The sequence below is a fragment of the Corylus avellana genome, chromosome 2 (assembly GCF_965113065.1).
Source record: "Corylus avellana chromosome 2, dhCorAvel1.hap1.2, whole genome shotgun sequence".
Classification (NCBI taxonomy): Eukaryota; Viridiplantae; Streptophyta; class Magnoliopsida; order Fagales; family Betulaceae; genus Corylus; species Corylus avellana.
In genome coordinates this window covers 45,057,946-45,084,551 of record NC_142491.1, presented here as the reverse complement: position 1 = coordinate 45,084,551, position 26,606 = coordinate 45,057,946, and the positions used below count along the sequence as shown (strand labels likewise).

The window sequence follows — 26,606 nt, the reverse complement described above, 5'->3', positions numbered from 1 at the left end:
AAAGGAAGAACATTTATTCTGTTTTCTCTCTACTTGAATCAATTATTCTGTTTTCTTTTTCTCTCTTTCCGTCTCTGAATAGAAACAGACACAGTCACAACCCCAATACCCAATTGCCAAGGACTCAATTACTCAAGGCTTTTTAATGAATTCCATGATGTAGGTATTGAAAGCACAACACATTACTTGGAACCCTTGAAATCCAGCCTCTTTAGCCAAGGCCTCAAACTCCTTCTGGGTCCTCTCTTTCCCACCAGGATTATGAGCCAACATGAGAATGTCAGCATGGATAACTATTTTAGAGGCGAGGCTAGTGTCTGGGGCTACAGGAAGAATGCATTCGGCAACAATCACCTTCCCATTTTCTGGAAGAGCATCGTAGCAGTTCTTCAACAATCTCAAGCAGTGCTCATCACTCCAATCATGACATATCCACTGTACATAGGAGCGCACACATGTCAAAAGCACAAATTAAGGTAAAATAGCTTTGACTAATATTTTCACTTAATGATTCATGTCCCATTTAAAGTGTTTTTCCACAATAAGATGTCTCCACTCACTCTAGGCAGAAGTTTACAGGGCTATCTTCTAGCTTTGAAGAAGCATAATCTTGTAGTTACAAATTAAGCACAAACACTTGGGCTTGTTTGGTAATGTTTTTTAGGGATAACTTTTTAGCAAAATAGCAAAATTATTAATAAACAACTCAAAATACAAAACACTTGACAGTACCAAAAAAAGCAAAAATCACCCTTTAAAAAGTTTTTTCAAACGAACTCTCCCCTTAGCTTCCCTTTCTCTTCAAAGGGGAAATTTAACAATCCACCGAAATCATTCTACTGCTGCATTAAACCTAGTGTTCCTTGAAATCCTTATAAATAGAACACACCCTACAGTTAAAACAGAGGCGGTGTTGAGGGAAGATATTCTTGAATATTAGTGGTGCCTTCCATTTCACAACTACTCAACTATCAATAACATAATTGTAGTTTTATATAACTGGATCAACTAAAGAGCCAAGGGTTAGGTAAGAAAGTGAGAGGATTCAAGATAAGTTCGAACCCACCTTCATGAAAATGGCATCACCTTTTGGAACACAAACAAACATGTCTCCCCCAACATTGTCCACACCTGCAGCCAACAAACAGATGCATCCCATGAGATCACATTAACCCAAGAGAATAAGAAAGGACAACATTATTACATGGCCGACTGCGATATTATAAATTTATAATTGCTTTGTTTGTTAAAATTTCATTTTTCTGTCATTTGTTTTATGTTCTCAGAACAAAAGTATTAACTAACAACTCAAAACTATATAGCCAGTAAACTATAGATAATGGCATACCAGGATAAGATAGTGCATCCTCGATGACATAAGGCAAATCACATTAACCCAAGAGAATAAGAAAGGACAACAATATTACTGTTAGAGTATATTTGAATAAACCTAAAGTTAGAGATTTGATTATGATTGATGAAGATTAGATTAGCCTAATTTAGGGATTTGATTATGATTTGATCAAGATTGATTAAGATTATATTTATGTGTAAGCTCTATAAATAGAGCATTCTGTATTGTAAACAAATCATTCAATAAGAACCTAATGTAGCTCTTAAACCTTTATCTGTGGATGTAGGTCATTGATCGAACCACGTTAAAATCTTTATCTCTATTTTATTTTCACAATTTATTTCTATTTCTATTTTATTATGAATTCTATCATGGTATCAGAGCGAATGGCTAACGCCAATATTTGATCTTGACATCTTATGATTCCATTCCTCACACACACAAAAAAAAAAAAAGGAAAAGAAAAAATTGTTGTTGTTCCAATTCTTCTCAGAACAGATCTAGTTTTCCTTTTGTGTCTTTTCTTTGGTTTTCCAAACAATGGTGTGCGTGTTGGAGATCAAGTTTTCATCCAACCCACACCACACGATTTTAGCCCACGTTGATAATCTGGGGAGAGCATGATGAGGATTCCCATTGCCATTGGAAGTCTTCAATGTCAAGACACCCGACGATTTCTAAAAGCACTTGACATCCATTTTGGTAGATTTGATGGCTGCAGCAACCTCCATTGACCCCACATGTGGCCTATGCTCTATGATTTTTTTTGCTTTTTCGTTGATGTAAAAAAAAAAAAAAAATCAAAAGAGGCTTTGTTCTCTCAGAACGGCTCTCTCCGCGAGTGATCGTTGGTGGGCTCCACTATAGCACCTCCTCTCCTTTCATTCCGCAAGTTTCTTACTAGCCAGATCTCCACTGGCCCACTGCCAGCTAGCCTTGCACCGTGACGACCACGCTTCCACAACCTCCGCCAGCGCTAGCCCACCGTCGTGAACGCACCAACAGTCGTCGAACCACCCCATCTTGCTGGCGCCCCCACCGAAGTTGCCAGAGCCGCGATCCGTTTCATCTCACGCCAGATCGTGTTTCAAGAGGTTTGTTTTGTGAAGAAGAAGTGTGTTTGGTTACGAGTTTTGGTTTACCCTTATTTAAGTGTGCATATTTTCCTGTTCTAGGCTTAGGAATATGATATCCTGATTTAGTTGTTATACCTGGTTCTGCTTGGTTATGGGATTAAGTTTAATGTAATTTATAACAGGATTTTCATGAAAAAAGGGTGAAATCGAGAAAAAAAAAATCGAAAGAGGCCTAGCTGCCCATCAAAATAAAATAAAATAAAATAAAAATTCAAAAGAGGCCGAATTGCCCATCCATTGGCCCATAGTTGGCCTATTTTTGCTCGGCTCTGTGGTGTTGTTTAAAACTCATGCCATTTCAGTCCATAGTTAGCTCTCACTTCAGCTTAAAATTGGTTTTCCTTTTATTTGGCTATGTGGTATTGTTTAAAACTCAAGCTCATTTTAGCCCAAAGTTGGCTCTATTTTTTTTAGCCCATAAATGGCCTTCTTTTGTATTGTTTTGCTATCTCACAAAAAAAAAAAAAGAAAAAAAAAAAAAAAGAAGTCAAACTCAAGGTTTCAGGATTTTTCACTTTGAGTTTGAGGGAGAATGTTAGAGTATATTTGAATGACCCTAAAGTTAGGGATTTGATTATGATTGATGAAGATTAGATTAACCTAATTTTGGGATTTGGTCAAGATTGATTAAGATTATATTTAGGTGTAAGCTCTATAAATAGAGCATTCTGTATTGTAAACAAATCATTCAATAAGAGCCTAATGTAGCCCATAGGGCTTTATCTGTGGATGTAGGTCGTTGACCGAGCCACGTTAAAATCTTTATCTCTCATTTATTTTATTTTCACAATTTATTTCAATTTCTATTTTATTATGAATTCTATTAAGGTATCAGAGCGAATGGCTAACGCCAATATTTGATCCTGACATCCTATGATTCCATTCCTCACACAAAAAAAAAAAAGAAAAAATTCTTGTTGTTCCAATTCTTCTCAGAACAGATCTAGTTTTCCTTTTCTGTGTCTTTTCTTTGGTTTTCCAAACAATGGTATGCGTGTTGGAGATCAAGTTTTCATCCAACTCATACCACACGATTTTAGCCCACGTTGATAATCTGGGGAGAGCATGATGAGGATGCCCATTGCCATTGGAACTCTTCAATGTCAAGACACCCGACGATTTCTACAAGCACTTGACATCCATTTTGGTAGATTTGATGGCTGCAGCAACGTCCATTGACCCCACATGTGGCCTATGCTCTATGATTTTTTCTGCTTTTTGGCTGATGTAAAAAAAAAAAAAAAATCAAAAGAGGCTTTGTTCTCTCAGAACGGCTCTCTCCGCGCGTGATTGTTGGTGGGCTCCACTATAGCACCTCCTTTCCTTTCATTCTGCAAGTTTCTTACCAGCCAGATCTCCACCGGCCCACTGCCAGCTAGCCTTGCACCGTGACGACCACGCTTCCACAACCTTCGCCAGCGCCAGCCCACCGTCTTGAACGCACCAACAGTCGTCGAACCACCCCATCTTGCTAGCGCCGCCACCTAAGTTGCCGGAGCCGCGATCCGTTTCATCTCACGCCAGATCGTGTTTTAGGAGGTTTGTTTTGTGAAGAAGAAGTGTGTTTGGTTACGAGTTTGGGTTTACCCTTATTTGAGTGTGCATATGAATTCCTGTTCTAGGCTTAAGAATATGATATCCTGGTTTAGTTGTTATACCTGGTTCTGCTTGGTTATGGGATTAAGTTTAATGTAATTTATAACAGGATTTTCATGAAAAAAAAAAAAAGGGTGAAACCGAGAAAAAAAAAAATCGAAAGAGGCCAAGTTGCCCATCAAAATTCAAAAGAGGCCAAGCTGCCCATCAAAAAAAAAAAAAAAAAAAAAAATCAAAAGAGGCCAAATTGCCCATCCATTAGCCTATAGTTGGCCTATTTTTGCTCGGCTCTATGGTGTTGTTTAAAACTCAGGCCATTTCAGTCCATAGTTAGCTCTCACTTCAGCTCAAAGTTGGTTTTCCTTTTATTTGGCTATGTGGTATTGTTTAAAACCCAAGCCCACTTTAGCCCACAATTGGCTCTCATTTTCGCCCAAAGTTGGCTCTCTCTTTTTTTGGCCCATAAATGGCCCTCTTTTGTATTGTTTTGCTATCTCAAAAAAAAAAAAAAAAGTCAAACTCAAGGTTTCAGGATTTTCCACCTTGAGTTTGAGGGAGGATGTTAGAGTATATTTGAATGACTCTAAAGTTAGGGATTTGATTATGATTGATGAAGATTAGATTAGCTTAATTTAGGGATTTGATCAAGATTGATTAAGATTATATTTATGTGTAAGCTCTATAAATAGAGCATTCTGTATTGTAAACAAATCATTCAATAAGAGCCTAATGTAGCCCTTAGGGCTTTATCTGTGGATGTAGGTCGTTGACCGAACCACGTTAAATTTTTTATCTCTCATTTATTTTATTTTCACAATTTATTTCTATTTCTATTTTATTATGAATTCTATCATGGTATCAGAGCGAATGGCTAACGCCAATATTTGATCCTAACATCCTATGATTCCATTCCTCACACACAAAAAAAAAAAAAAAAAAAAAAAATTGTTGTTGTTCCAATTCTTCTCAGAACATATCTAGTTTTCCTTTTCTGTGTCTTTTCTTTGGTTTTCCAAACAATGGTGTGCGTGTTGGAGATCAAGTTTTCATCCAACCCACACCACATGATTTCAGCCCACATTGATAATCTGGGGAGAGCATGATGAGGATTCTCATTGCCATTGGAAGTCTTCAATGTCAAGACACCCGACGATTTCTACAAGCACTTGACATCCATTTTGGTAGATTTGATGGCTGCAGCAACCTCCATTGACCCCACATGTGGCCTATGCTCTACGATTTTTTCTATTTTTTGGCTGATGTAAAAAAAAAAATATATATATATATCAAAAGAGGCTTTGTTCTCTCAGAACGGCTCTCACTGTGCGTGATCGTTGGTGGGCTCCACTATAGCACCTCCTCTCCTTTCATTCCGCAAGTTTCTTAACAGCCAGATCTCTACCGGCCCACTGCCAGCTAGCCTTGCACCGTGATGACCACGCTTCCACAACCTCTGCCAACGCCAGCCCACCGTCTTGAACGCACCAACAGTCGTCGAGCCACCCCATCTTGCTGGCGCCGCCACCGAAGTTGCCGGAGCCGCGATCCGTTTCATCTCACGCCAGATCGTGTTTTAGGAGGTTTGTTTTGTGAAGAAGAAGTGTGTTTGGTTACGGGTTTTGGTTTACCCTTATTTGAGTGTGCATATATTCCTGTTCTAGGCTTTGGAATATGATATCCTGGTTTAGTTGTTATACCTGGTTCTGCTTGGTTATGGGATTGAGTTTAATGTAATTTATAACAGGATTTTCATGAAAAAAAGGGTGAAACCGAGGGAAAAAAAAAAAATCAAAAGAGGCCAAGTTGCCCATCAAAATTCAAAAGAGGCCAAGCTGCCCACCTCCCCCCCCCCCAAAAAAAAAAAAAATCAAAAGAGGCCAAATTACCCATCCATTGGCCCATAGTTGGCCTATTTTTGGTCGACTCTGTGATGTTGTTTAAAACCCAGGCCATTTCAGTCCATAGTTAGCTCTCACTTCAGCTCAAAGTTGGTTTTCCTTTTATTTGGTTATGTTGTATTATTTAAAACCCAAGCCCACTTTAGACCAGAGTTGGCTCTCATTTTAGCCCAAAGTTGGCTCTTTCTTTTTTTGGCCCATAAATGGCCCTCTTTGTATTGTTTTGCTATCTCAAAAAAAAAAAAAAAAAGAAGTCAAACTCAAGGTTTCAGGATTTTTCACCTTGAGTTTGAGGGGGGATATTAGAGTATATTTGAATGACCCTAAAGTTAGGGATTTGATTATAATTGATGAAGATTAGATTAGCCTAATTTAGGGATTTAATCAAGATTGATTAAGATTATATTTATGTGTAAGCTCTATAAATAGAGCATTCTGTATTGTAAACAAATCATTCAATAAGAGCCTAATGTAGCCCTTAGGGCTTTACCTGTGGAGGTAGGTCGTTGACCGAGCCACGTTAAAATCTTTATCTCTCATTTATTTTATTTTCACAATTTATTTCTATTTCTATTTTATTATGAATTCTATCAATTACATGGCCGACTGCGATATTATAAATTTATAGTGGCTTTGTTTGTTAAAATTTCATTTTCCTGTCATTTGTTTTATATTCTCAAAACGAAAGTATTAACAAATAACTCAAAACTATATAGCCAATAAACTATAGATAATGGCATACCAGGATAAGATAGTGCATCCTCGATGACATGAGGCAAATCAAAATTGATGCCCCTTAGAGAGGGGTATTTGGAGACAATCGTACTAAGAACAGCTCCAGTCCCACCACCAACATCGACCACGGATGTGAGGCCCTCGAAGCCTTTGTAGGTCTCTAGGATTTTCTTCATGGTAATGGTAGAGTGATCAGACATTCCCTTGTTGAAGACCTTGTTGAATCTAAGATCTTTCCCATGATATTCAAATGCGGCCTTCCCATGTGCCTTGTTAAATGGAATGCCACCTTCTAGAACTGCATCTTTCAAGCAGTACCTACAGAAAACAAAGCTAGCGTGAAATTGTTGACTTTTTGCAAACCTTTTCATGAATTTTGATTAGTTCTTTTACCATGTATAAGTATAATGACTTGCCTCGATCGGGCACTGTAGACCAGGATCAACCAAGGCAACACAATACTGCTTGATCAATAATTATTTTTGCTTGCAAAATGTAAATATTAGCATTAAACCAAAAAAATGTCTCATCCATTCTTCATTTTTTCTACTTCCAACTGGATCATGCATATATGGCATGCCAAAGTGTTGGTCTATAATAATGAGAGGCATAAAGAAGGTCTTGATCTTTGTTGGATGCTCTTGCCCATATGACAAAAATCTATTGTTAATAATGGACTTAAGCCAAATTATGCTTTAAGAATTTAGTTAAATGATGATGATGATGATTATCCATTAGCAGAACTAATACCAACTACTTTTTTTTTTTTTTTTTTTTTTTTTTCTTTCGAAATTGAATTAAACCAAAAAGGAAAAAATGGAAAAGGAAAGAAGAAGAAGAAATGGTAAATTACCAGCACTCCATGAAGACCTTATCCTGATTCATGAGATTGAGAGCAGCAATAGACGCACCATCTTCATTCTTGGTCAAGAATTTACACACAGGGCCTAGACCATACAGCCTCTCAACCCTGCCATCAGGGAGTGTGCGCAGAGAAGAAGTGAGAACAGAGTAGCTGGCCAGGAGCCGCAATATACGGTCCAGCATTACTGGTGCATCTGGGTTCGTGGTTGGGAGCTGGGAAGCCACCTCTGACGGCGACAGATATGCGCCAGGTCCAGCCTTAGCTATGATTTCCAAGAGACCAAGCTCTATGGCCGACTTGAGGATCATGGGAAGGACTGAGGCGCTGGCCAGTTGCATGGCGAAGAGGTTTGCTTCTTCGTCCGAATCAACTTGTGTTGGAGTCATCTGGGTTTCACCAGCTGAGCCCATTTTCTGGTTAATTTGCTTGTGTTGGTTTTGTGATTTTTGAGGTTTGAAAGGTTGAAGAAGGTAGTGCACTTGGACAGGGGCTGCAAAGTGGCAATATATATTTGGTTCAGCTCACCTACCAGGCCATGGCCAATGGCCACCACCTTGTATGATGACGGTACACAAGTGTCAACTACTCCTCTGTTTCTTTGTGGGTTGCTAGAAATTAAAAACTAGAAAAATTTGTGAAAATGCTACACAAATGGACCGTGGTAGCCTCCAGGGGGTCTCTATGCCTAATTCTACAACAACCTCCTCAATGATCTCCTCTATCAAGTATACCTATTAAGTATACCTATTGCACAGTTGGTAGTTTATGGGTAAAGTAAAAATGAGTTGTGGTTTAAGAGGGAGAAATGTAATTTCTCCTTATACTTATAAAACCTTTGCAATTGACATACCAATACTGCACCTCTCTCCCAATGTTGTTGTGTTTTGGATTTGTGTTTTTGTTGATTGTTGTTTGTTTTGCTTTTATGTTGTTGATGTGTTTTGTGGGTTATGGTCTCTCTATTTCTTTGTGGCTTTATCTTAATGTGAAGACTTTTGTAAATGGATCGCACAATATCATCAATATGCAATTAATGAAGCAAGCCAAAAATTTGGCCCACTTGAAAACTGCAACAACAACTAATAAGAATCATGGAACTATTGTTTTCCGGTCAAGAGTAGTGGAAGAGGAGAAATGAACTCCAATTACAAAAGTCTTCACATTAAGATAAAGCCACAAAGAAATAGAGGGGCCATAACCCACAAAACACATCAACAACATAAAAGCAAAACAAACAACAATCAACAAAAACACAAATCCAAAACACAACTACATTGGGAGAGAGGTGCAATGTTGGGGTGTCAATTGCAAAGGTTTTATAAGTATAAGGGGAAACTACCTTTTCCCCTCTTAAACTACAACATATTTTCACTTTATCCTCATGAACTACTAACTGTGTAATAAGTATGTTTGATAGAGGAGATCATTGAGGACGTTGTTGAAGAATCAAGCATAGAGGTCCCCCTGGAGGCATGCTTTGCTCAATTCAAAGAGGATTTGGACTTGGACAAGTTGCTTGAGCAAGTAGATGCGATTTGGGGAGACTGCTCCTCTGGTGAGCAATGAGAAGGAGGAGACAACAGTACCTGATCCCCCCAAGAATGAACTTAAGCCTCTACCGGACACTTTCAAGTATAAGTTCCTAGGTCCAGCAAATTTTTTGCCTTTTGATTATAGCTTCGAATTTGGTTGATGCTCAAGAAGAGAAATTGTTAGAGGTTTTAAGAGAGCACAAGGAAGCTATAGGCTAGGCTATTGAGGATATCAAGGGGATTAGCCCCTCGGTGGTGATGCACAAGATATATTTGGAGGAGGATGCCAAGCCATCAAGGGAGCAACAGAGAAGGCTAAACTCAGCTATGCAAGAGGTTGTGAGGACTGAAGTGTTAAAGTTGTTGGATGCAGACTGTCTGAATTAACGCCTTTAACTGACGGAATTGGGGTTTTGGGCACAAAATAGTAGTTCATGGGGGTCGAGTGTCATAGTTGGTAGTTTATGAGCGGAAAGATCCAAGCCGTTGTAGTTCATAAGGATAAAAAGTAATTTCTCCTACGTCTAGTCATGGACCAAGGTGCGCTTTTCTTTTCCAACCCATAGCTGTCGCCACTGTCTCCATCTAGCTAGCTTAGGTGAGATGTTATTTCATTTGAAATTTCATTCACACTCGATCAAAAACCCCTTACCTGTCCACATATGTTTTTCATTTTAATGCTCAACTGTTCGTAGCCATAATTGCCCAATAAATTTGCATTCACAATGGCAACTAACTGTGCTAGACCCTAATTTTTTAAGACTCTGCCTTGCCTAACATGGCATCTTCTATTATTGAGTACATCTTCGAGCATTAAGTTGATTTGTACTGAAATAATGAGTTTTAATCTTCACTGTCAATATTCAATAACAAAAGATGTCTTGTTGTTACTACCAGTGCTGATAGTTCAGTGGTTTCAATAAAATTTTCATGAGGTTAAGTACTTATTAGGACGTAAGTTTGATCTATTGGTTTTGAGGAAGCGTCTGTGGCTCCGTTGTCTAGGCTCCTCTTGAGTAGTTCCCAGCGGACAGGTGTTACATTGTTACCATGGTTACACTCAAGTAAAATAACTACAGTTAATCACCCCCTCCTACCCTTTCTGCTTAATATATATATATATATATATATATATATATAAGATAATATAAAAAAATTATTATTATCGTAATTCTAAATTGAACATACACAAATCCATACTGAAAAAAAAAAAGATTTAGAAATTTATTTTAAAAATAAATCAATCGTTCAATTTTATTGTTTATTTAAAAAACATAAACAAACTAAATGTTTTGTCTTCCATTGATATATCTTAAGTTTTATTGTTAACATACAATATATCAACCTTTTTTAACAGCCAATAAACAGTTGTTGTTTTTAAAGACAACAATTAAAAAAATTAAAACTCTTAATTTTATTTATATAGTTTCTTTACTTTATTTTGTATTATTAATTTATTTACTTTATTTTGTATATTTTTCTTTTTCAGTATATATTTGTGTATGTTCAATTTTAGAATTACGATAATTAATTTTTTTATTTTATGATTCGGTATTAACACTATTTTGTTTTTATTATGTTTTTTTTTTTTCTTCAATTAGTACTCTTTTTGTATGATTTAGATAAAAATTGCAACTTCATAAGTAATACTATGTTTCTATTCATTATTCTTCTTACATTTTTTTTTTTAATACATCATCGTTGAACTTTATTGTTTTTTTTTTTAAATAAAGAAATTATATGTTTTGTCTCGCATGGATATATCTTAAGCTTTATTTTAAAAAGACAATATATCAACCTTTTTTAACGGCTGATAAACTGTTGTTGTTTTTATATACAACAATAAAAAAAAAAAAAAAAAATGTTAAAATTCTAAAATTTTATTTATATAGTTTCTTTACTTTGTATTGTAAAGTTAATTTATTAAAGGAATTGCATGTTCAATTTCTTCTTTTTTCTTTTAGTCTGTATGTGCTTCTTCTTTTTTTCTTTTTTTTTTTCCCCAATTAGTATTCTGTTTGTATGGTTTTTCTTTGATAAAATTTGCAACTTCATAAATAATAATTTGTTTCTATATATTTTTCATTCTTCTTCTGAAATTTTTTATTCTTTGTTTTTGTAACATTAATTTCTTAATTTTCCTAATTTCGTTTTCCAAGTATCATTTATAAATTTTAAAACATAAGTTTGGTAGGAATTATATAACATTACTCAAAACATGAATATACACCAATGCACACGACTATCATTTATAACATAAATTACAATAACTATTTACAATATGCATTATAATATTATGTAAATTGTCTCTTGAATTAATTTCTGTAACTATTGAATACAGGTGATTGCTTTTGAGTTCTTTGGAAATAATTTGCAATAGGTGTTGAGGTATTTTCATTATTTTTCTTAATTTTTTCATTAGTTTGTTTACTTTGTTTTATAGCATTAATTTCTTTATGTTGTGAGTATACGATTTTCTCGATACATTTTGTATGCATTATATTGCATTATGTTGATTATACTCTTTAGTTAAAATAATATTATATATTTTAGTTAAATTTGATGTACTAAATGATAGGATTTATAGATTTGTCATTAATTTTTTTTTTTCCTCGCAATTAAGCAATAGGAAAATAGAAACAAAATGGAAAATACTATACTTTCACGACATTGAAGGCGGATGATTATGAATGCAAAAAAAATCTAGGCAAGTTAGAGATTGCAACAACGTTCAACCAACGGATTCAATTGGTCAAAGTTAACATTCCGAAATGAGCTTGAGTGAGTCACTTTTGTTTTAGTCCACCCTTTGTACTTAGTGGGCAAAAACTACAAAGACAAAGGGCTACCACATTCTAGAAGAAAGAAAAAAAGAAAAAAAGAAAAGGTAATTTGGAGGGGATATTTGGGCTTTCCCAAAAAAGAAAAGAAAAAAGGGTACCACATCTCATGGACGTGCCTAATCAGCCTTGGGGTAGTTTGGCCGAAGGGTTTTTTCAGTATTTATTCGTTTTGAAATATCCCATAAACTTCAAAATCTCTCAATTTAGTCCCCTGAACTTTCAATTGCTCTCAATTTGGACCCATCCGTCAATTTTCGCCGTTAAAAATACAAAAAAGACAAAAATATCCATGATTTTTGTTTTTTTGTTTTTTAAATAAAAAAACATTTTGAAAGTTGAAATTTTATACAAAATTCAGGAGTATAAATGCCATGTAACATTTAAAATTTGACGGAATGGTCCAAATTGAGAGCAATTGAAAGTTCAGGAAACTAAATTGAAAAATTTTGAAGTTTAGGGAGTATTTCAAAACAGGTGAAAGCTCGGAGGTCTTAAGTAAAGTTTTCCCAAAATTTAATCAATTATGGTCTGTTCATGTTTCAAGGACTCGAGATCCATCTACATGAATCTAAGTTGAAAATTTTTATTTCATACAAGAAGTATACAATCATCTCATCTGCACATTATTCTGTTTTCTTCTTCCCTCTCTTGCTGTCTCAGAACAGAAACTACATATTTCAGAAAGCCACTAATTGTGAAACAGACAGACAGACAGACACAGTCACAACCTCAAAATCCAAATGCAATCAGTATATATTTGTACCCAACCCCACAAGGACTCGATTACTCAAAGCTTTTTGATGAATTCCATGATGTAGGTATTGAAAGCACAACACTGTACTTGGAACCCTTGAAATCCAGCCCCTTTAGCCAAGCCCTCAAACTCCTTCTCTGTCCTCTCTTTCCCACCAGGATTGTGAGCCAACATGATAACGTCAATATGGATAACTCCCTTGGTGGCCAGGCTAGTGTCTGGGGCTACAGGAAGAATGCATTCAGCAACAATCACCTTCCCATTGTTTGGAAGAGCATCATAGCAGTTCTTCAAGAATTTCAGGCAGTGCTCATCACTCCAATCATGACAGATCCACTGTGCAGAGCAGCACACACATGTCAGAGACCACAAATCAAGGTAGAATATATAGCTTTCACTAACATTTTTTAAGCACAAACACTATCTCTCCACTTAGTTTTATATAATTGGATCAACTAAAGAGCCAATTAAAGGGTAGGTAAGAAAGTGAAAGGATGTCAGATAAGTTCGAACCCACCTTCATGAAAATGGCATCTCCTTTTGGAACACTAACAAACATGTCTCCCCCAACATGGTCTACACCTGCAGCCAACAACCAGATGTATCCCATGAGATCACATTAACCCAAGAGAAATAAGAAAGGACAACAATATTACATGGCCAACTGCGATATTATAATCGCTTTGTTTGTTAAAATTTCATTTTTCTGTCATTTGTTTTATGTTTTCAAAACAAAAGTATTAACAAACAACTCAAAACTATATAGCGATAATGCCATACCAGGATAAGATGGTGCATCCTCGATGACATGAGGCAAATCAAAATTGATGCCCCTTATAGAGGGGTATTTGGAGACAATCATACTAAGAACAGCTCCAGTCCCACCACCAACATCAACGACTGATGTGAGGCCCTCGAAGCCTTTGTAGGTCTCTAGGATTTTCTTCATGGTAATGGTAGAGTGATCAGACATTCCCTTGTTGAAGACCTTGTTGAATCTGAGATCTTTCCCATGATATTCAAAAGAGGTCATCCCATGAGCCTTGTTAAATGGAATGCCACCTTCTAGAACTGCATCTTTCAAGTAATACCTACAGAAAACAAAATTAGGTGAACATATGTTCATGCACATCTATATCATGCACTTAGACAACAAAGTTCCCTCTCTCTCTTAAATGATTGAATCCAATCAAGTTTTTCAAACTTACACAGGGAATATTGAAGTCTTAGTTAGGCATTGTCGTTGAATTGTTCACTATAATGAACTAAAGTATAGCAATGTTCCAAAAGTATTAAGAAATATGGAAATGTCAGAAACATCAAATGATAAGTCAGTGTGAAGAACCGGGTTCAAATTCTATTCGGTGTGGAAAAAAAAAATAATAATAATAATTGTAGTGTGAAATTGTGGACTTTTGCGAACCTTTTATGAATTTTGATTAATATTTTAACTAACACTCTCTTCATGGGGTGTGGGTTCAAACTCCTTCCCTCAATAAATGAGACCATTCATATGGAATATTTAATTAAAGAGTAAAGCTATAGACCAGATTTTTTATTTCACAATACTAATTTGGTAGTCTCAACCAACCATTCGATTTTTGTTTTTTTTGTTAACAAGAACCGATCCAAGGGTTGGTTAGGATTATCGCGTTAGCATTGTGAGATAGTTGTTTGATAAAAAAAATAGTTTCTAGCATTACTCTTAATTAAAATACGAGGTGAATTACATTGACAATATTCGAACTTAAAACTTTTGCTCCAATACTATGTTAACTCGGTACTTATTACAAAAATTCAACTAAATTTAGCTATTTAAAGGGTAAACTTCACTTAATGTTTCAGCACTTCTGTAATTATACTCTTAAAGTTAAAAAAGTTGCAATGTCAAGTTCTCTTGTTTTAAAAGTTTGTAATGTAACCCCTACCTTTTGTATTTAGGATTAATTCAAATGATTAATAAGTGAAATGTCCCTTCTATTCTTATGAAACTTATAAAAATACAAAATTATCTTAATTAAAAAAAAGAACATCCTCAAATAAAGGTTTATTGTTGGTATAGACAGTACAATTAATAAGTTGAAAGGGACCTATGCCTATAATATTGAAGGTCTTGATCATTGTTGGATGCTCTTGCTCTGTTGCTCATATGATGGAAAGCTATTGTTAATGGATCCTTGTTAATATATTTTAGGGATAACTTAACTTGTTTTCTTGATGTTTTATCACTTTTAGAATTACATCTCTAAATTTTAAAAATTCTCAATGTCAAGTATTCAAGTTTAAAACTTTACAATATCACCTTTATGGCTGGGGTTAGAGGTTAAATCATACGGTAAAAAGGTAATATGACCCTTATACTCCTGTAATTGTTTTAAAATTAAAAAAATTATATATATATATATTCAAATTATGTCGAATAATGCTATTTAGTACACTCTAATAGTGCTACAAATTAAAATCTATCTTTGAACTGAGAAAGACTTATAAAAATAAAAATTAATAATTGACATTCATTAGCACATCATTATACTTGTATGGGATAAGTACTAGAGTCTACTAATTATAATTTCGCCATTTAGTACACTCTAGTAGTACTGCAAATTAAAATCTATCTTTGAACTAAGAAAGACTTATAAAAATAAAAATTAATAAATGATATTCATTATCACATCATTATAATTGTACCGGCATAAGTACTAGAGTCTACTAATTACAATTTCTCTATGTTTTTATGAGTTAAATTAATATCTATTAATCAGGAATTAGGATGATCTGAATAATATCCAGTTAGTTATACTATTGGGGCATTTTTGTCAACTCAAAAAGTAAAAAGATAAAAATACCCTTTCTCGTTCAAATGAGAGGATCTGATTAACCAATATTTACAATTTTTTTTTATTTTTTTCCGAAATTGAATTAAACCAAAAGGAAGAGATGGAAAAGGAAAAAGAAGAAATGGTAAATTACCAGCTCTCCATGAGGACCTTATCCTGATTCATGAGATTGAGAGCAGCAATAGACACACCATCCTCATTCTTGGTCAAGAACTTACACACAGGGCCTAGACCATACAGCCTCTCAACCCTGCCATCAGGGAGTGTGCGCAGAGAGTAAGTGAGAACAGAGTAGCTGGCCAGGAGCCGCAATATACGGTCCAGCATAACTGGTGCATCTGGGTTCGTGGTTGGGAGCTGGGAAGCCACCTCTGATGGCGACAGGTATGCGCCAGGTCCAGCCTTAGCCATGATTTCCAAGAGATCAAGCTCTATGGCCGATTTGAGGATCATGGGAAGGACTGAGGCGCTGGCCAGTTGCATCGCGAAGAGGTTTGCTTCTTCGTCCGAAACTTGAGTCGGAGTCATCTGGGTTTCACCGGCTGAGCCCATTTTCTGGTTAATTTGCTTGTGCTGCTTTTTCTGATTTTTGAGGTGTGAAAAGGTTGAAGAAGGTAGTGCGCTGGGACAGGGGCTGCGAAGTGGAAATATATATTGTTTCAGCTCACCCACCTGGTATGATTATGGTGGACAAGTGTCAACCACTTTTTGGAGTGGTTAGATAATTAATTCAACATTTACTTATTTTTGTTATAAATTTTAAGTTGAGTGAATGAGTGGTGATGTAAAGTTGTAGTAGGATAAAATTCTTTAGCTTACACTTTTAAAATAAATGATTTTAAAAAGAAAAGAAAATGTGGATACCAAATTCAGTCTTGACTGTTATGTAACTTATGTGTGACAGAAGAGTCAAAGATCTCATGTTCTGAACTTGAACATCAAGCTTAGCTCCTAGATGACAATCACCAAAAAAAAACGAGTTTTGTACTCAATATTAAAAATGCAAATTGAAATCTTTAGGAAAATTCATTATAGCTGAACTTGTGTTTGGTAGACAATCCTATTTTGTTACTTGGACAAAGTTTTGTTTAAATGGTGTTGAAGCAGCATCCTTAATTACAAAAAGAAGTTAAAAAACAAAATTGGGTCTTTGGAAGTTAAGGTAGAAAATGGATCGTTTAATATTTTTCCTCACATATCGACAGATACTCTCCTTTTGTAAGTGAAACCCAAGTTTCAACACGTAGGATATTTGGATAAAATTGAAGAATCTTCGAACAAAAAAAGTGAAAATTCTCGTTAGGGTGTTTATTACATGGAAGATCGAATTCTATTGAGGGCTACAAAGTATGATGAAACTAAGGACCATTGCTTCCTTTTTATAGATGCAGTAGTGTCCTTTTCTAATATATGCAACTCTCTCGAGAGTTATATTTTTTAAAAAGATGTGACCCTTAAAATGATTGTGCATATCTAATATGAACAAACACCTCCCATTGGAGATTATAGTATGTGTGAGGGGACACACTATTATATGGAGCTTGTTCTCTGAATTGAGTCAGTCTATATGGAGTCAATTAGTGATCTACACTTAACATTTGCTTGGTAGTCGCTCAAGTGAGTAACAGACATAAACTTCAATCGAGTCTAACTTGATAGTTGCTTGATGAGCTTGTGGTAAAGCAGAATATAAAACTTTGCGTGACAATGATTTGAGACAAATTTAAAAAGAAAATGCTAGATGTTTTTCTAGTGTTCTCTCAACTGTAATATGACTTTTAAAATTACCATTGAATCATTATTGATTTTTAATCTATTGGTGGTTTTAAAAGCTACATCACAATTAAAAAAACACTATGAGAACACTAGAAGAACACCAAACATTTCTCAATTTAAAAATATGATCTTCAGGTTTGTATTCTTATTATTATTTTTTCATTAAAAAGAAAAAGAGAGAAAAATAATTTCATGAGTAAACTAGCATGTCAATTTCACATTCCACCTTATGATGATCAGGAACCGAATAATTGGGCACGTGGACCGGACCTGTATAATGATGTCATTTTCATGTTATGGCGTTACTTAAACCTTAAACAACAATTATGCCTGATTGCCTTCTTACATCATATATATCTACTTGTATATTGAATTCTTGTAATGCACTTAACCCACCTTCTGATGTAGAAATCAATAATTACATTAATGACTTGAGCACTATTGCTTGTTGCTTCCTAATTTATGTAAAGTTGGATTTGATCCATATATGGGATTACCTCATATATATATATATATAGTTCAATCTAATCTCCATAAAAGGTAGATACCGAATAACATGACATCTTCCAATAGGGAATTTGGCTTGTTTCATGTATTTAACAACAAGACATCTTTTATTTTTATTTTTTTAAGCAAAAAGGGTAGGAGGAGGTGATTAGCTGTGGTTATTTTATTTGATTGTAACCATGGTAATAGTGTAGCACCTGTCCGCTGGGAACTACTCAAGAGGAGCCTAGACAGCGGAGCCGCAAATGCTTCCTCAAAACCAATAGATCAAACTTACGTCCTAGTAAGAACTTAACCACATGCAAATTTTCTTGAGATTACTAAACTACCATCACTAGTAGTAACAACAAGACATCTTTTGCTATTGAATATGGACAGTTAAGATTTAAAACTCATCATTTCACTACAAATCAACTTAATGCTCGGAGATGTACTCAACAATAGAATATATAATGTTGGACAAGGCAGAGTCTTAAAATGAATGCAAATTTATTGGGCAATTATAGCTACGAAAGCAACTTACACAGTTGAGCATTAAAATGAAAAACATATGTGGACAGGTAAGGGGTTTTTGATCGAGTGTGAATGAAATTTCAAATGAAATAACATCTCACCTAAGCTAGATGGAGACAGCGGCGACAGCTATGGGTTGGAAAAGAAAAGCGCACCATGGTCCATGACTAGACTTAACCCTACCTTGTTCTGGAAGCAAGATATTCTCCAAAAACCCATCTAAACCCACGAAAATTCACACCCAAACGTTAACTTCTTCACCTACTTTCCCACCAACCACCGATTCCTTCTCACAATTAGCGATTTATTAATCATCACACAAATAATTACCAACATTATAAAAGCAATTAGTCAATTAACACAAGGATTTAGTGAAAAAAGTTGAAATCTTTTGAAAACTCTTCAAAAGTTAAACTGTTGTTTCGAGTTAGTCGAATTCAGAAAATTAATCTATTATAGAAGAATGAGAAATGACGTGATGTTTATACTTATAAATTTTTTTCAATTGGCACACCAGTACCGCACCTTTCTGTCAAAGTTGTTGTGTTTTGGATTTTTGTTGATTGTTGTTTGTTTTGCTTTTATGTTATTGATGCATGTGTTTTGTGGGTTATAGTTTCTCTATTTCTTTGTGGATTTATCTTAATGTGAAGACTTTTGCAATCAGAGCTCATTTCTCCTCTTCGATTGCTCCTGATCGAAAAACAATAGTTCTATGATCCTTCAACGGATTTTTACTGGTTGTTGTTGCAGCTTTTAAGTGGGCCACATTTTTGGCTTGCTTCATTAATTGCATATTTGTGCGATCCATTTCTTGGCTTTTAGCTCAAAATATAGAGACTCGGTTAACTTTTTATTTATTGTTTTTATTTTCTGTACTGTATGTTGATTTGGGTTTGTTGTCGGAAAGCCCATTTCCTCTTATTTTTTTTCCTTTTTAACCATTTCTTTATTTACTTAGCCAAAGAAAAAACACACACAGCATTTATGTTGATTTAGATTATGAGTTTGAGTTTGAATGGCTGCCCGAGTTGCGAGTCATTATCCGATAAAAGATTTGATCATCACTAATTAGTGGGGTGGTGTCCATGTCTATTTTATTTTTACATCAAAACACTTTGGATAAATGCGCCAAAATTTTTTTGTCCCTAGGTTTTTTATTTTTTATTTTTATGTGACAATTTACTCCATAAGTCAATTGAAATGCCAAGAAAATTCCTATCGTCAAATTTTTTTACTACTTTTAGATTGGTTGAAACGCACCGTTTTGCCACGTCAGCATAATAATTTTTTATTAATTTAATTTAAAATTTTAAAAATAAAAAGTAAAATAGAAGGGGTGGCCGGAAGCCACCCTTGGCCACCCCAAACCACCCCTAGGGTGGCTTTCGGCCACCCTGTTGGCCACCCCTAACCACCCAAGGGTGGCCGCGAGCCACCCCTTGGGTTTAGGGGTGGCTTGTGGGCAACCCTTAACAACCCATGGGGTGGCTTGCGAGCCACCCCTAGATAGTTTGGGGTGGCCAACAGTGGCTTCCGGCTACCCCTTCTATTTTTTTTTTTAAAAAAAATTAAATTAATAAAAAATTATTATGCTGACATTGTAAGACGGTGCGTTTTAACCAATCTAATGGCAGTTAAAAAAATTTGACGGTTAAGAATTTTTTTGGCATTTCAATTGACACAGGAAGTAAATTGTCAAAAAAAAAAAAAAAAATTAAGGACAAAAAATTTTGGCACGTTTATCCAAGGTGTTTTGATATAATCTCCCTTTATTTTATTTTAATTTTGAGATTCTTTTTGAAGTTATGCAATATCAAATTAATTACTGTAATAGAATACTGAAACAAGATATAAACTATGATGATTAATGCTACTTATTACCTTGGTTTCTCTCGTGTTTGTGGGAACTCTATGGTTAACATGTTTACAAAATGCAAGAAAATAAGATAGGCTCAAATTTATTATTATTATTATTATTATTATTTTTCTGTAAAATTCTTGAGAAAAATGGGATTTCATTTAGTGGGATAATAATCATAATATAAAACCAATGGGTATGTTTGGTTGAATGAGTATAAGAGGAGTTTGAGACTATTTTAAACAGTATTTGTTTGAAAATTTAGACACCACTCATTTCTCTTTTCATTATGAACTAAATAACAGAAAATGTTTTTAGGATGGAAGTTAAGCACTGAAAAATCACTCATCTTTTTAAGAATGTTTTTTGTCAAAACCTTAGGTTTATCTAAATCACTTAGGGAACAAATATGAAAAACAAGGGATCCGACTTGTAAACTACAGTATATATGCTGTTAAAAAATTCAAAGGTAATAATTTAAGGGACAGGCTTACCTGCGGTAGACAAAACTACCGCATATCTGCGGTAGTTTTGTTGGAAGGCTGAGATTTTAAGTTGGGCTTTTTTAAACCCAAAAGGCTAACGTGGAATTAAAAAAAAAATGCCGTCAAAAATTCCGTTAACTTCATTATTTTTTTAACCTAGACCGTCTCCTCTCTCTTTTTTCACCCCATACCCAAAACCAGCGCTCCATTGGCTGTAGTAGCCACCAGGGCTGAGGATCTTGGTCAAGGAGCCTGGATTGAACCTCTACCAGCCGCATATCTCCTCCAAAGGTTGATTATTTTCTGCATTATTTTCTCTCTTTTTCTTTTTCTACCCAAAACCGACCAGATTTGTTTTCTTTTTCTACCCAAAACAGAGGATTTGGGTAGAAAAAGTATTGGATGGATCAAAGGGTCCGAACGACCTTCCGCCCACCGGCGTCGTGTTCCAGCCCTTCGAGGAGGCCAAGAAGGAGCTCGATTTCATCCCACCGTCCCTCACCTCTCGCTTTCTCGTAAGAACTACTCCGACAAGTGTGAGGCCGCGATTAACGAGCACGTCGAGCAGATCAAGTGGGTTTTTTTGTTTGGATTTCATCGCTTTGAATCTTTTACATGTTCGGGTTTTTTGTTTGGATGGGTGTTCACGGCCAAAATGTTTGTTTTTGACGGCATTTTTTTTTTTTTAAGTTCACGTTAGCCTTTGGAGTTAAAAAAGCCCAACTTAAAATCCCAGCCTTCCAACAAAACTACCGCAGATATGCGGTAGTTTTGTCTACCGCAGGTAAGCCTGTCCCATAATTTAATTAAAGTAATTGAAGGATTCAGATCTATCATAATAAATACCAATAAATAGATGAAGTAATAGATGAAAAAGAAAATTAATATTTATTATGACAGAGACTTGTGCCTTTTAAATACTTTAATTAAATCCCACCATTGAATTTTTTAACAGCATACAAGCTGGATCAAAAAAAATAGATAATTTTATTTCCTCCCCAACTATTTACGGGGAGCAATCATGTCACCAAAAAAAAAAAAAAAAACTATTTTTACAGGGAGAATGGGAAGACGCTTGGTGAGAAGGTGATAAAACGGCGTCGTCTTGCTTCTTATTATGTTCTCCTTTTTTTTTGGGTTTTTGGGAACTCCAACGGTCGACTTCCAAATTCCAATGCCCAGATTCAAAAAATTTAAACTGCTCTGCTCATACAATGCCATCATCACTCTCTGGGCTTGAATCAGAACCTTCTTCTCGGCAACCAAACAGAAAGTCAGAAAGAAAGCGAGAAAATGGAGGAACATGACACCAAGGTGATAGAGATATCACCCGCCTCCTCTGAGAAAGAGCGAAAACCAACAACGGATATTCAGATAAAATCAAAATTTTGTTCTTCAGAAGAAGAAGATGGGAGTCCGCTGAGACCCATTTTTTGCCTCAACAGAAAGAACAACGCGGACATCAAACGCATCGAAGAAACCCAGGACTGCTTCATCTTGGATTTCGACCCTTTTGAGTCCATCGACCTCTCCAAGCTCTCTGTTTCCAACAATCCTTCGGAGGTTGATGCTGATCCTGACGGTGCTAGTGATCTCTCTGTGATTGCTGAAAAAGGCCAGGTTTGTGCATAAATATCTTTTTGTTACTAAGGAGATTCAAAACATGAAATATTTGCTTATTTGTTATGTATATATAAGAGGTTTTGGGCTTCATTTTGTTTAAGTCAGATGTGTGAGAAAAGCTGTGTTAGTATGGACGGTTAGGCTTGAGGTGTGAGATATGTGTGAGTAGTGAAGTGGGCGGAGCGATCTTGGGTGAGATTGTATTGATTCATGATATATTTTGATTAGAAAAAATCGAGTCTATTGTTTATGAGTCCAAATCTTGGTGCTTATATGTAACACGTCTATAGTTGTTGAGCTTCTCAGTCGTGCCAACCATGTGGAATTTCATTGGTTTGAAACTGAGTTTAGTTCGTGGGGCTGGAGTTAAATAAAGTTATAATGCTGGTGATAGGTTAAGAGGTTAGCAACCAACAAAAAAAACAAAGATAATTCCTTTCTGGGTACCTCAAACTGTTTGATGAAATTCCTCTATGAGGATTTCTTATTAATCATCTCTCTTAAATAGGCAAGGCACTACAATCCAATTCTAATACTACTATCCAACCAAATCTAAATCATAGTCCCAAGCCAATTATCTCGGAAATCTAAATGATAGTCTTCATCCTCATCTTGCTGTTGCACTCTCAGTGGACTCCTCCTTTGGCATAACTTCTTCATCAGATAAGGCCTTGAGCTTAGGGGTGGGATTAGGATGGCCAGCTGCTTGACCTTCTAGAACCTGGTACTTTGGATTAGGTAGATTTGGTTGCCAACGGCTTCTAAAAAGTTGGTATTGTTAGCATGAGTAATGCTAAACGTAAGACCCATATTCCACTTGTGTTCCCCCAAAATTAATTTCGCTTTTAAAATCACCATTGAATTTGTAATAAATCACTAGTAGATATTGATTCAATAGTAATTTTAAAAGGCACATAGGTTTTGAGGGGACACAAGGGAGATATCGGTCTTACATTTAGCATTACTCTTGTTAGCATGACTGATGCAATGAAGAAGCTCAACAACTACCCGTTATAGAGATTGATCCGTCCACATAAATTCCTAGTTGAAAAGGGCTGTGGGTGATTTTTCATGGCAGTCAGACTACAACACTCCAAAGATGTGTAATTGTGTGAAGAAGTAGCATCTGTGTGACACCCCAAGGGGATGACACCCTAAGGGGATGTATCTTTTGTGTGTGTCATGTGAATAAAAGTTGTGTGGAAATGAGTTCAACTTCATTTATGCAAGTGGGAAAGAGTTCCTGTGATTGGCATGCTTTTGTTTTGTACCTGTAAAATAATATTGCTTGAGTGAGGATGTTTGTTGTTTTCGGCCCTCCAGGTGGGTGTTTACTCAAAATATTTTGTATTTGTGTGTGTTTCTAAAAGGTTTTTATTTTGATTGATGATGAACAGGTGGCTTGTAGAGATTATCCTCATTCAAGGCATCTCTGTCTGAAATTTCCCTTTGAGACAACACCTCATGAGAACTACTGCAAGCTGGTAATGGGATTTAGGGTCTAATCAGTTTGATGTGTAAAGTTTATCTGTGTTCTACATGATGTAATGAGTTTTAGCTTATGGATTGATTGCAGTGTTACTGTTATGTTTGCGATTCGGCTGCCCCATGCAAGTATTGGACAGAGTCTAAACCAGAACATTGCCATGCTTCGGAGCATGTTGGAGATTGGAAATACCAAAGGAGTTTGAGGAAGCAGCAGCCAGCAGTTTGAAAATGAGGAAGTTCTTGATTCTTCGTGCTGTGCTGCAGTAGATGGTATACGACAAAGAAAAATTAGATTATTAAAGCAATCAGGCTGTCAAATTCATGCTTAGAATTAATTTTTGGGTAGATAGGTTCTGTTTTATGCAGAAGTCCCGTCATTCGAAGCGGAATATGTACTATCTTTTCTTCATCTTTGGTTGTGCACATGACATATGTAGATATCCTAATATATGTAAAGGATGGAGAGAGTTAAGCTCAAATGAATGAAATCCAATTATTTTGTTTGAGTTATATGTTCTAAAAATCATGTCAATATAGTGACATTGCACTTTTTCATTAAAAGAGACATATTCGGAAGTTGTTTCCCTATCTTGTCTAGTATTAGTCCTGAATGAAACACCTGCATTGATGTAGTTTCTTTGTTTGAGGCCATTGATGCAGCAGCCAATACATGGCTTGACGAAGCATGCCATGTTCAAGAGTACCCAGACATACAAGGAAAGAAAGAAACAACCCACAGCTAATTTAGATGTTTTCAGAACCTTACTTTGAACTTTTCGAAAAAAATCGAACTTACAAAGAGGGTGCTTGAGGATTTTGTTAGTACTGCATAGTTATTTAGTCAAGTATTTGATTTTTTTTTTGTGACAGTTTCCTAGATGTACATTCAACAGAAGCTTCTCACAGATGCAAGTCACTTTGAAGAAAGTTAAAGGTGAGGAAAGCCAGTTCCCGCAGCAGCTATACTTTAAAGTGTCCTGGAGTTAGTGATTGTACTGGTTGCTTTTCACAGAACTGTGTGAATACTTCGCTGGGAAGGAAAAGGTGGCTGCATTTAATACTCTTCCTCTTGCTGAACTCTCCCAGCGTTCTCTTCTCATAGTTCTCTTCAGCATCCATTTATTACAAATTCAGAGAACTTTCCCTCTATACATATTCAACCTCAATTTCTACCTCAATTTCCATTCTTCTTTTGAGTCTCACTACCTTCCCAGCAAGTGTGCTTGGTTGGAGCGTTATGCTTTTGGCATTTGGGGAACCCCAGCGGTCTACTTGGAATCTCCAAAATGTGAAAATGTGAGTTGCTCCATCTTTCACTCTCTAGGATTTTAATCAGAGCCTTCTTCATAAGGATTCATTTTCACGATACCCGACAGAATTTCTGAAAGAAAATGTCGGAAAACGACACAGAGCTTGTGCAGATATTGCCCTTCTCGTCTGAGAAAAAAGAAGAGGGAGAGGAGGAAGATGGGAGTCCGATAAGATCCATATTTTGCCTCAAGAGCAAGAGCCCCGCAGACATCAAACGCATAGAAGAAATCGAGGACTGCTTCATTTTGGAGTTCGACCCCTACGAGTCCATTGACCTCTCCAAGTTCACAGTCCCTGCTGATGCTGATGGTGCTACTGATCTCTTTGTTATTGCTGAAAAAGGCCAGGTTTGTGCATTAAAATCTCTTGGCAAGGAAATTCAAAAATGAATATATTTTTGTTGTCTCGGACAAAAAACCTGATCTTCGTTAATTTTGTTAGTTTTTTTTTTTAAGGTATTCAGCATCTGTTGCCCTTGCGGGGCTTCTTTTTGGACCGACAACCCGTTGAGTATTTATGTCTATCAAAAACATTTACATCGATAGAAAGTAATATAATTAAATATTAAATTGATATTCTCACTTACGCGTGGACTTAAAGCCATCTTTAACAATTGAGGCTAGCACTCGTTGACTCATAACCTGTGTTTTAATATTATATTAAATTATCACTTAGCTTAAAAATTTAAATTTATAAAAATTAATAAGTTTAATTATTTAATTAATATTCTAACATTGCAAATTATCAGATATCGTATTGCTTCACGTTATTGTTTAGAGGGTAGAGTCTATTGTTTACGTGTCTAAATCTTGTGTGTGTTCGTATTTTCAAAAGGTTTTCATTTTGATTGATTGATGATGAACAGGTGGCTTGTAGAGATTATCCACATTCAAGACATCTGTGTCTGACTTTCCCTTTTGAGGCAACACCTCATGAGAACTACTGCAACCTGGTAATTAATGGGATTTTGTGTCTAATCAATACGTCGTGAATACTTTAATTATCTCTGTTCTACATTAATAATCAAATGATATGTTTTTTTTTTTTTTTTTTTTAATGGATTGTTGCAGTGTTACTGTTACGTTTGCGATTCAGCGGCTCCATGCAAGTATTGGACGGAGCCGATACCACCACATTGTGATGCTTCGGAGAATGTTGAAGGTTGGATGATCCAAAGGAATTTGAGGAAACGCCAAGAGGGGTTTGCAAATGAATTAGTTAATTCTCAACATCTTTGTTGAGTATTACAATGTAAAAAAATTGCGTTATATGGTGAAAATATATTATAAGTGTAAGCGGTTAATATAACATAATCTATATATATATATATATATTTGACATAATATCAAGATCTATTGATTAAAACTTTTGAGTTGGGTAGTTTGCAGATAATCTTTTACAGATGTTTTGGTTTTTTTTGGTTTTGTTTTGTTTTTAAAATTTTTTTTGTCGGTTAATCTCTTAGAGATTAAAATGATTAAAATAGTACCCT

The 26,606-nt window shown here is 35.6% G+C and overlaps 4 protein-coding genes across 5 annotated transcripts; 2 read left to right on the top strand and 2 right to left on the bottom strand.

Annotated features, from left to right (window-relative positions):
* Positions 1-33: 33 nt before the first annotated feature.
* On the bottom strand, positions 34-8,075 carry LOC132190131 (caffeic acid 3-O-methyltransferase 1-like). Its single transcript, XM_059605028.2, has 4 exons — positions 7,573-8,075; positions 6,727-7,037; positions 1,067-1,131; positions 34-435 (listed from the first exon to the last, which is right to left on the bottom strand). The coding sequence occupies exons 1-4, from the start codon at positions 7,992-7,994 to the stop codon at positions 133-135; spliced, it is 1,101 nt and encodes a 366-aa protein (XP_059461011.2). The 5' UTR covers positions 7,995-8,075; the 3' UTR covers positions 34-132.
* Positions 8,076-12,518: 4,443 nt separating this feature from the next.
* Positions 12,519-16,182, bottom strand: OMT1 (O-methyltransferase 1). Its single transcript, XM_059605275.2, has 4 exons — positions 15,684-16,182; positions 13,494-13,804; positions 13,231-13,295; positions 12,519-13,049 (listed from the first exon to the last, which is right to left on the bottom strand). Exons 1-4 carry the CDS (start codon positions 16,100-16,102, stop codon positions 12,747-12,749), a joined length of 1,098 nt encoding a protein of 365 aa, XP_059461258.2. The 5' UTR covers positions 16,103-16,182; the 3' UTR covers positions 12,519-12,746.
* A 5,644-nt stretch (positions 16,183-21,826) lies between these two features.
* LOC132167335 (RPM1 interacting protein 13) lies at positions 21,827-24,769 on the top strand. Of its 2 annotated transcripts, XM_059578279.2 has the most exons (4): positions 21,827-22,312; positions 23,713-23,799; positions 23,892-24,073; positions 24,674-24,769. In XM_059578279.2, exons 1-3 carry the CDS (start codon positions 21,986-21,988, stop codon positions 24,027-24,029), a joined length of 552 nt encoding a protein of 183 aa, XP_059434262.1. In that variant the 5' UTR covers positions 21,827-21,985; the 3' UTR covers positions 24,030-24,073; positions 24,674-24,769. The 2 variants fall into 2 exon arrangements, with proteins under 2 accessions (XP_059434262.1, XP_059434261.1); XM_059578278.2 differs by lacking the exon at positions 24,674-24,769 and having other exon boundaries at positions 23,892-24,414.
* A 425-nt stretch (positions 24,770-25,194) lies between these two features.
* On the top strand, positions 25,195-26,405 carry LOC132167374 (RPM1 interacting protein 13-like). The gene is made up of 3 exons (XM_059578326.2): positions 25,195-25,461; positions 25,980-26,066; positions 26,185-26,405. The coding sequence occupies exons 1-3, from the start codon at positions 25,195-25,197 to the stop codon at positions 26,353-26,355; spliced, it is 525 nt and encodes a 174-aa protein (XP_059434309.2). The 3' UTR covers positions 26,356-26,405.
* Positions 26,406-26,606: the final 201 nt, after the last annotated feature.

Coding starts and splice junctions, on each gene's coding strand:
- LOC132190131 (XM_059605028.2), bottom strand. CDS start 7,994: ATGGGCTCAGCTGGTGAAACCCAGATGACTCCAACACAAGTTGATTCG. Junction 7,038..7,572: donor AAGGTCTTCATGGAGTGCTG/GTAATTTACCAT, acceptor TGTTTTCTGTAG/GTACTGCTTGAAAGATGCAG. Junction 436..1,066: donor GTGATGCCATTTTCATGAAG/GTGGGTTCGAAC, acceptor TCCTATGTACAG/TGGATATGTCATGATTGGAG.
- OMT1 (XM_059605275.2), bottom strand. CDS start 16,102: ATGGGCTCAGCCGGTGAAACCCAGATGACTCCGACTCAAGTTTCGGAC. Junction 13,805..15,683: donor AAGGTCCTCATGGAGAGCTG/GTAATTTACCAT, acceptor TGTTTTCTGTAG/GTATTACTTGAAAGATGCAG. Junction 13,296..13,493: donor GGATGCACCATCTTATCCTG/GTATGGCATTAT, acceptor TGTTGGCTGCAG/GTGTAGACCATGTTGGGGGA.
- LOC132167335 (XM_059578279.2), top strand. CDS start 21,986: ATGGAGGAACATGACACCAAGGTGATAGAGATATCACCCGCCTCCTCT. Junction 22,313..23,712: donor TGATTGCTGAAAAAGGCCAG/GTTTGTGCATAA, acceptor GATGATGAACAG/GTGGCTTGTAGAGATTATCC. Junction 23,800..23,891: donor ATGAGAACTACTGCAAGCTG/GTAATGGGATTT, acceptor GATTGATTGCAG/TGTTACTGTTATGTTTGCGA.
- LOC132167374 (XM_059578326.2), top strand. CDS start 25,195: ATGTCGGAAAACGACACAGAGCTTGTGCAGATATTGCCCTTCTCGTCT. Junction 25,462..25,979: donor TTATTGCTGAAAAAGGCCAG/GTTTGTGCATTA, acceptor GATGATGAACAG/GTGGCTTGTAGAGATTATCC. Junction 26,067..26,184: donor ATGAGAACTACTGCAACCTG/GTAATTAATGGG, acceptor GGATTGTTGCAG/TGTTACTGTTACGTTTGCGA.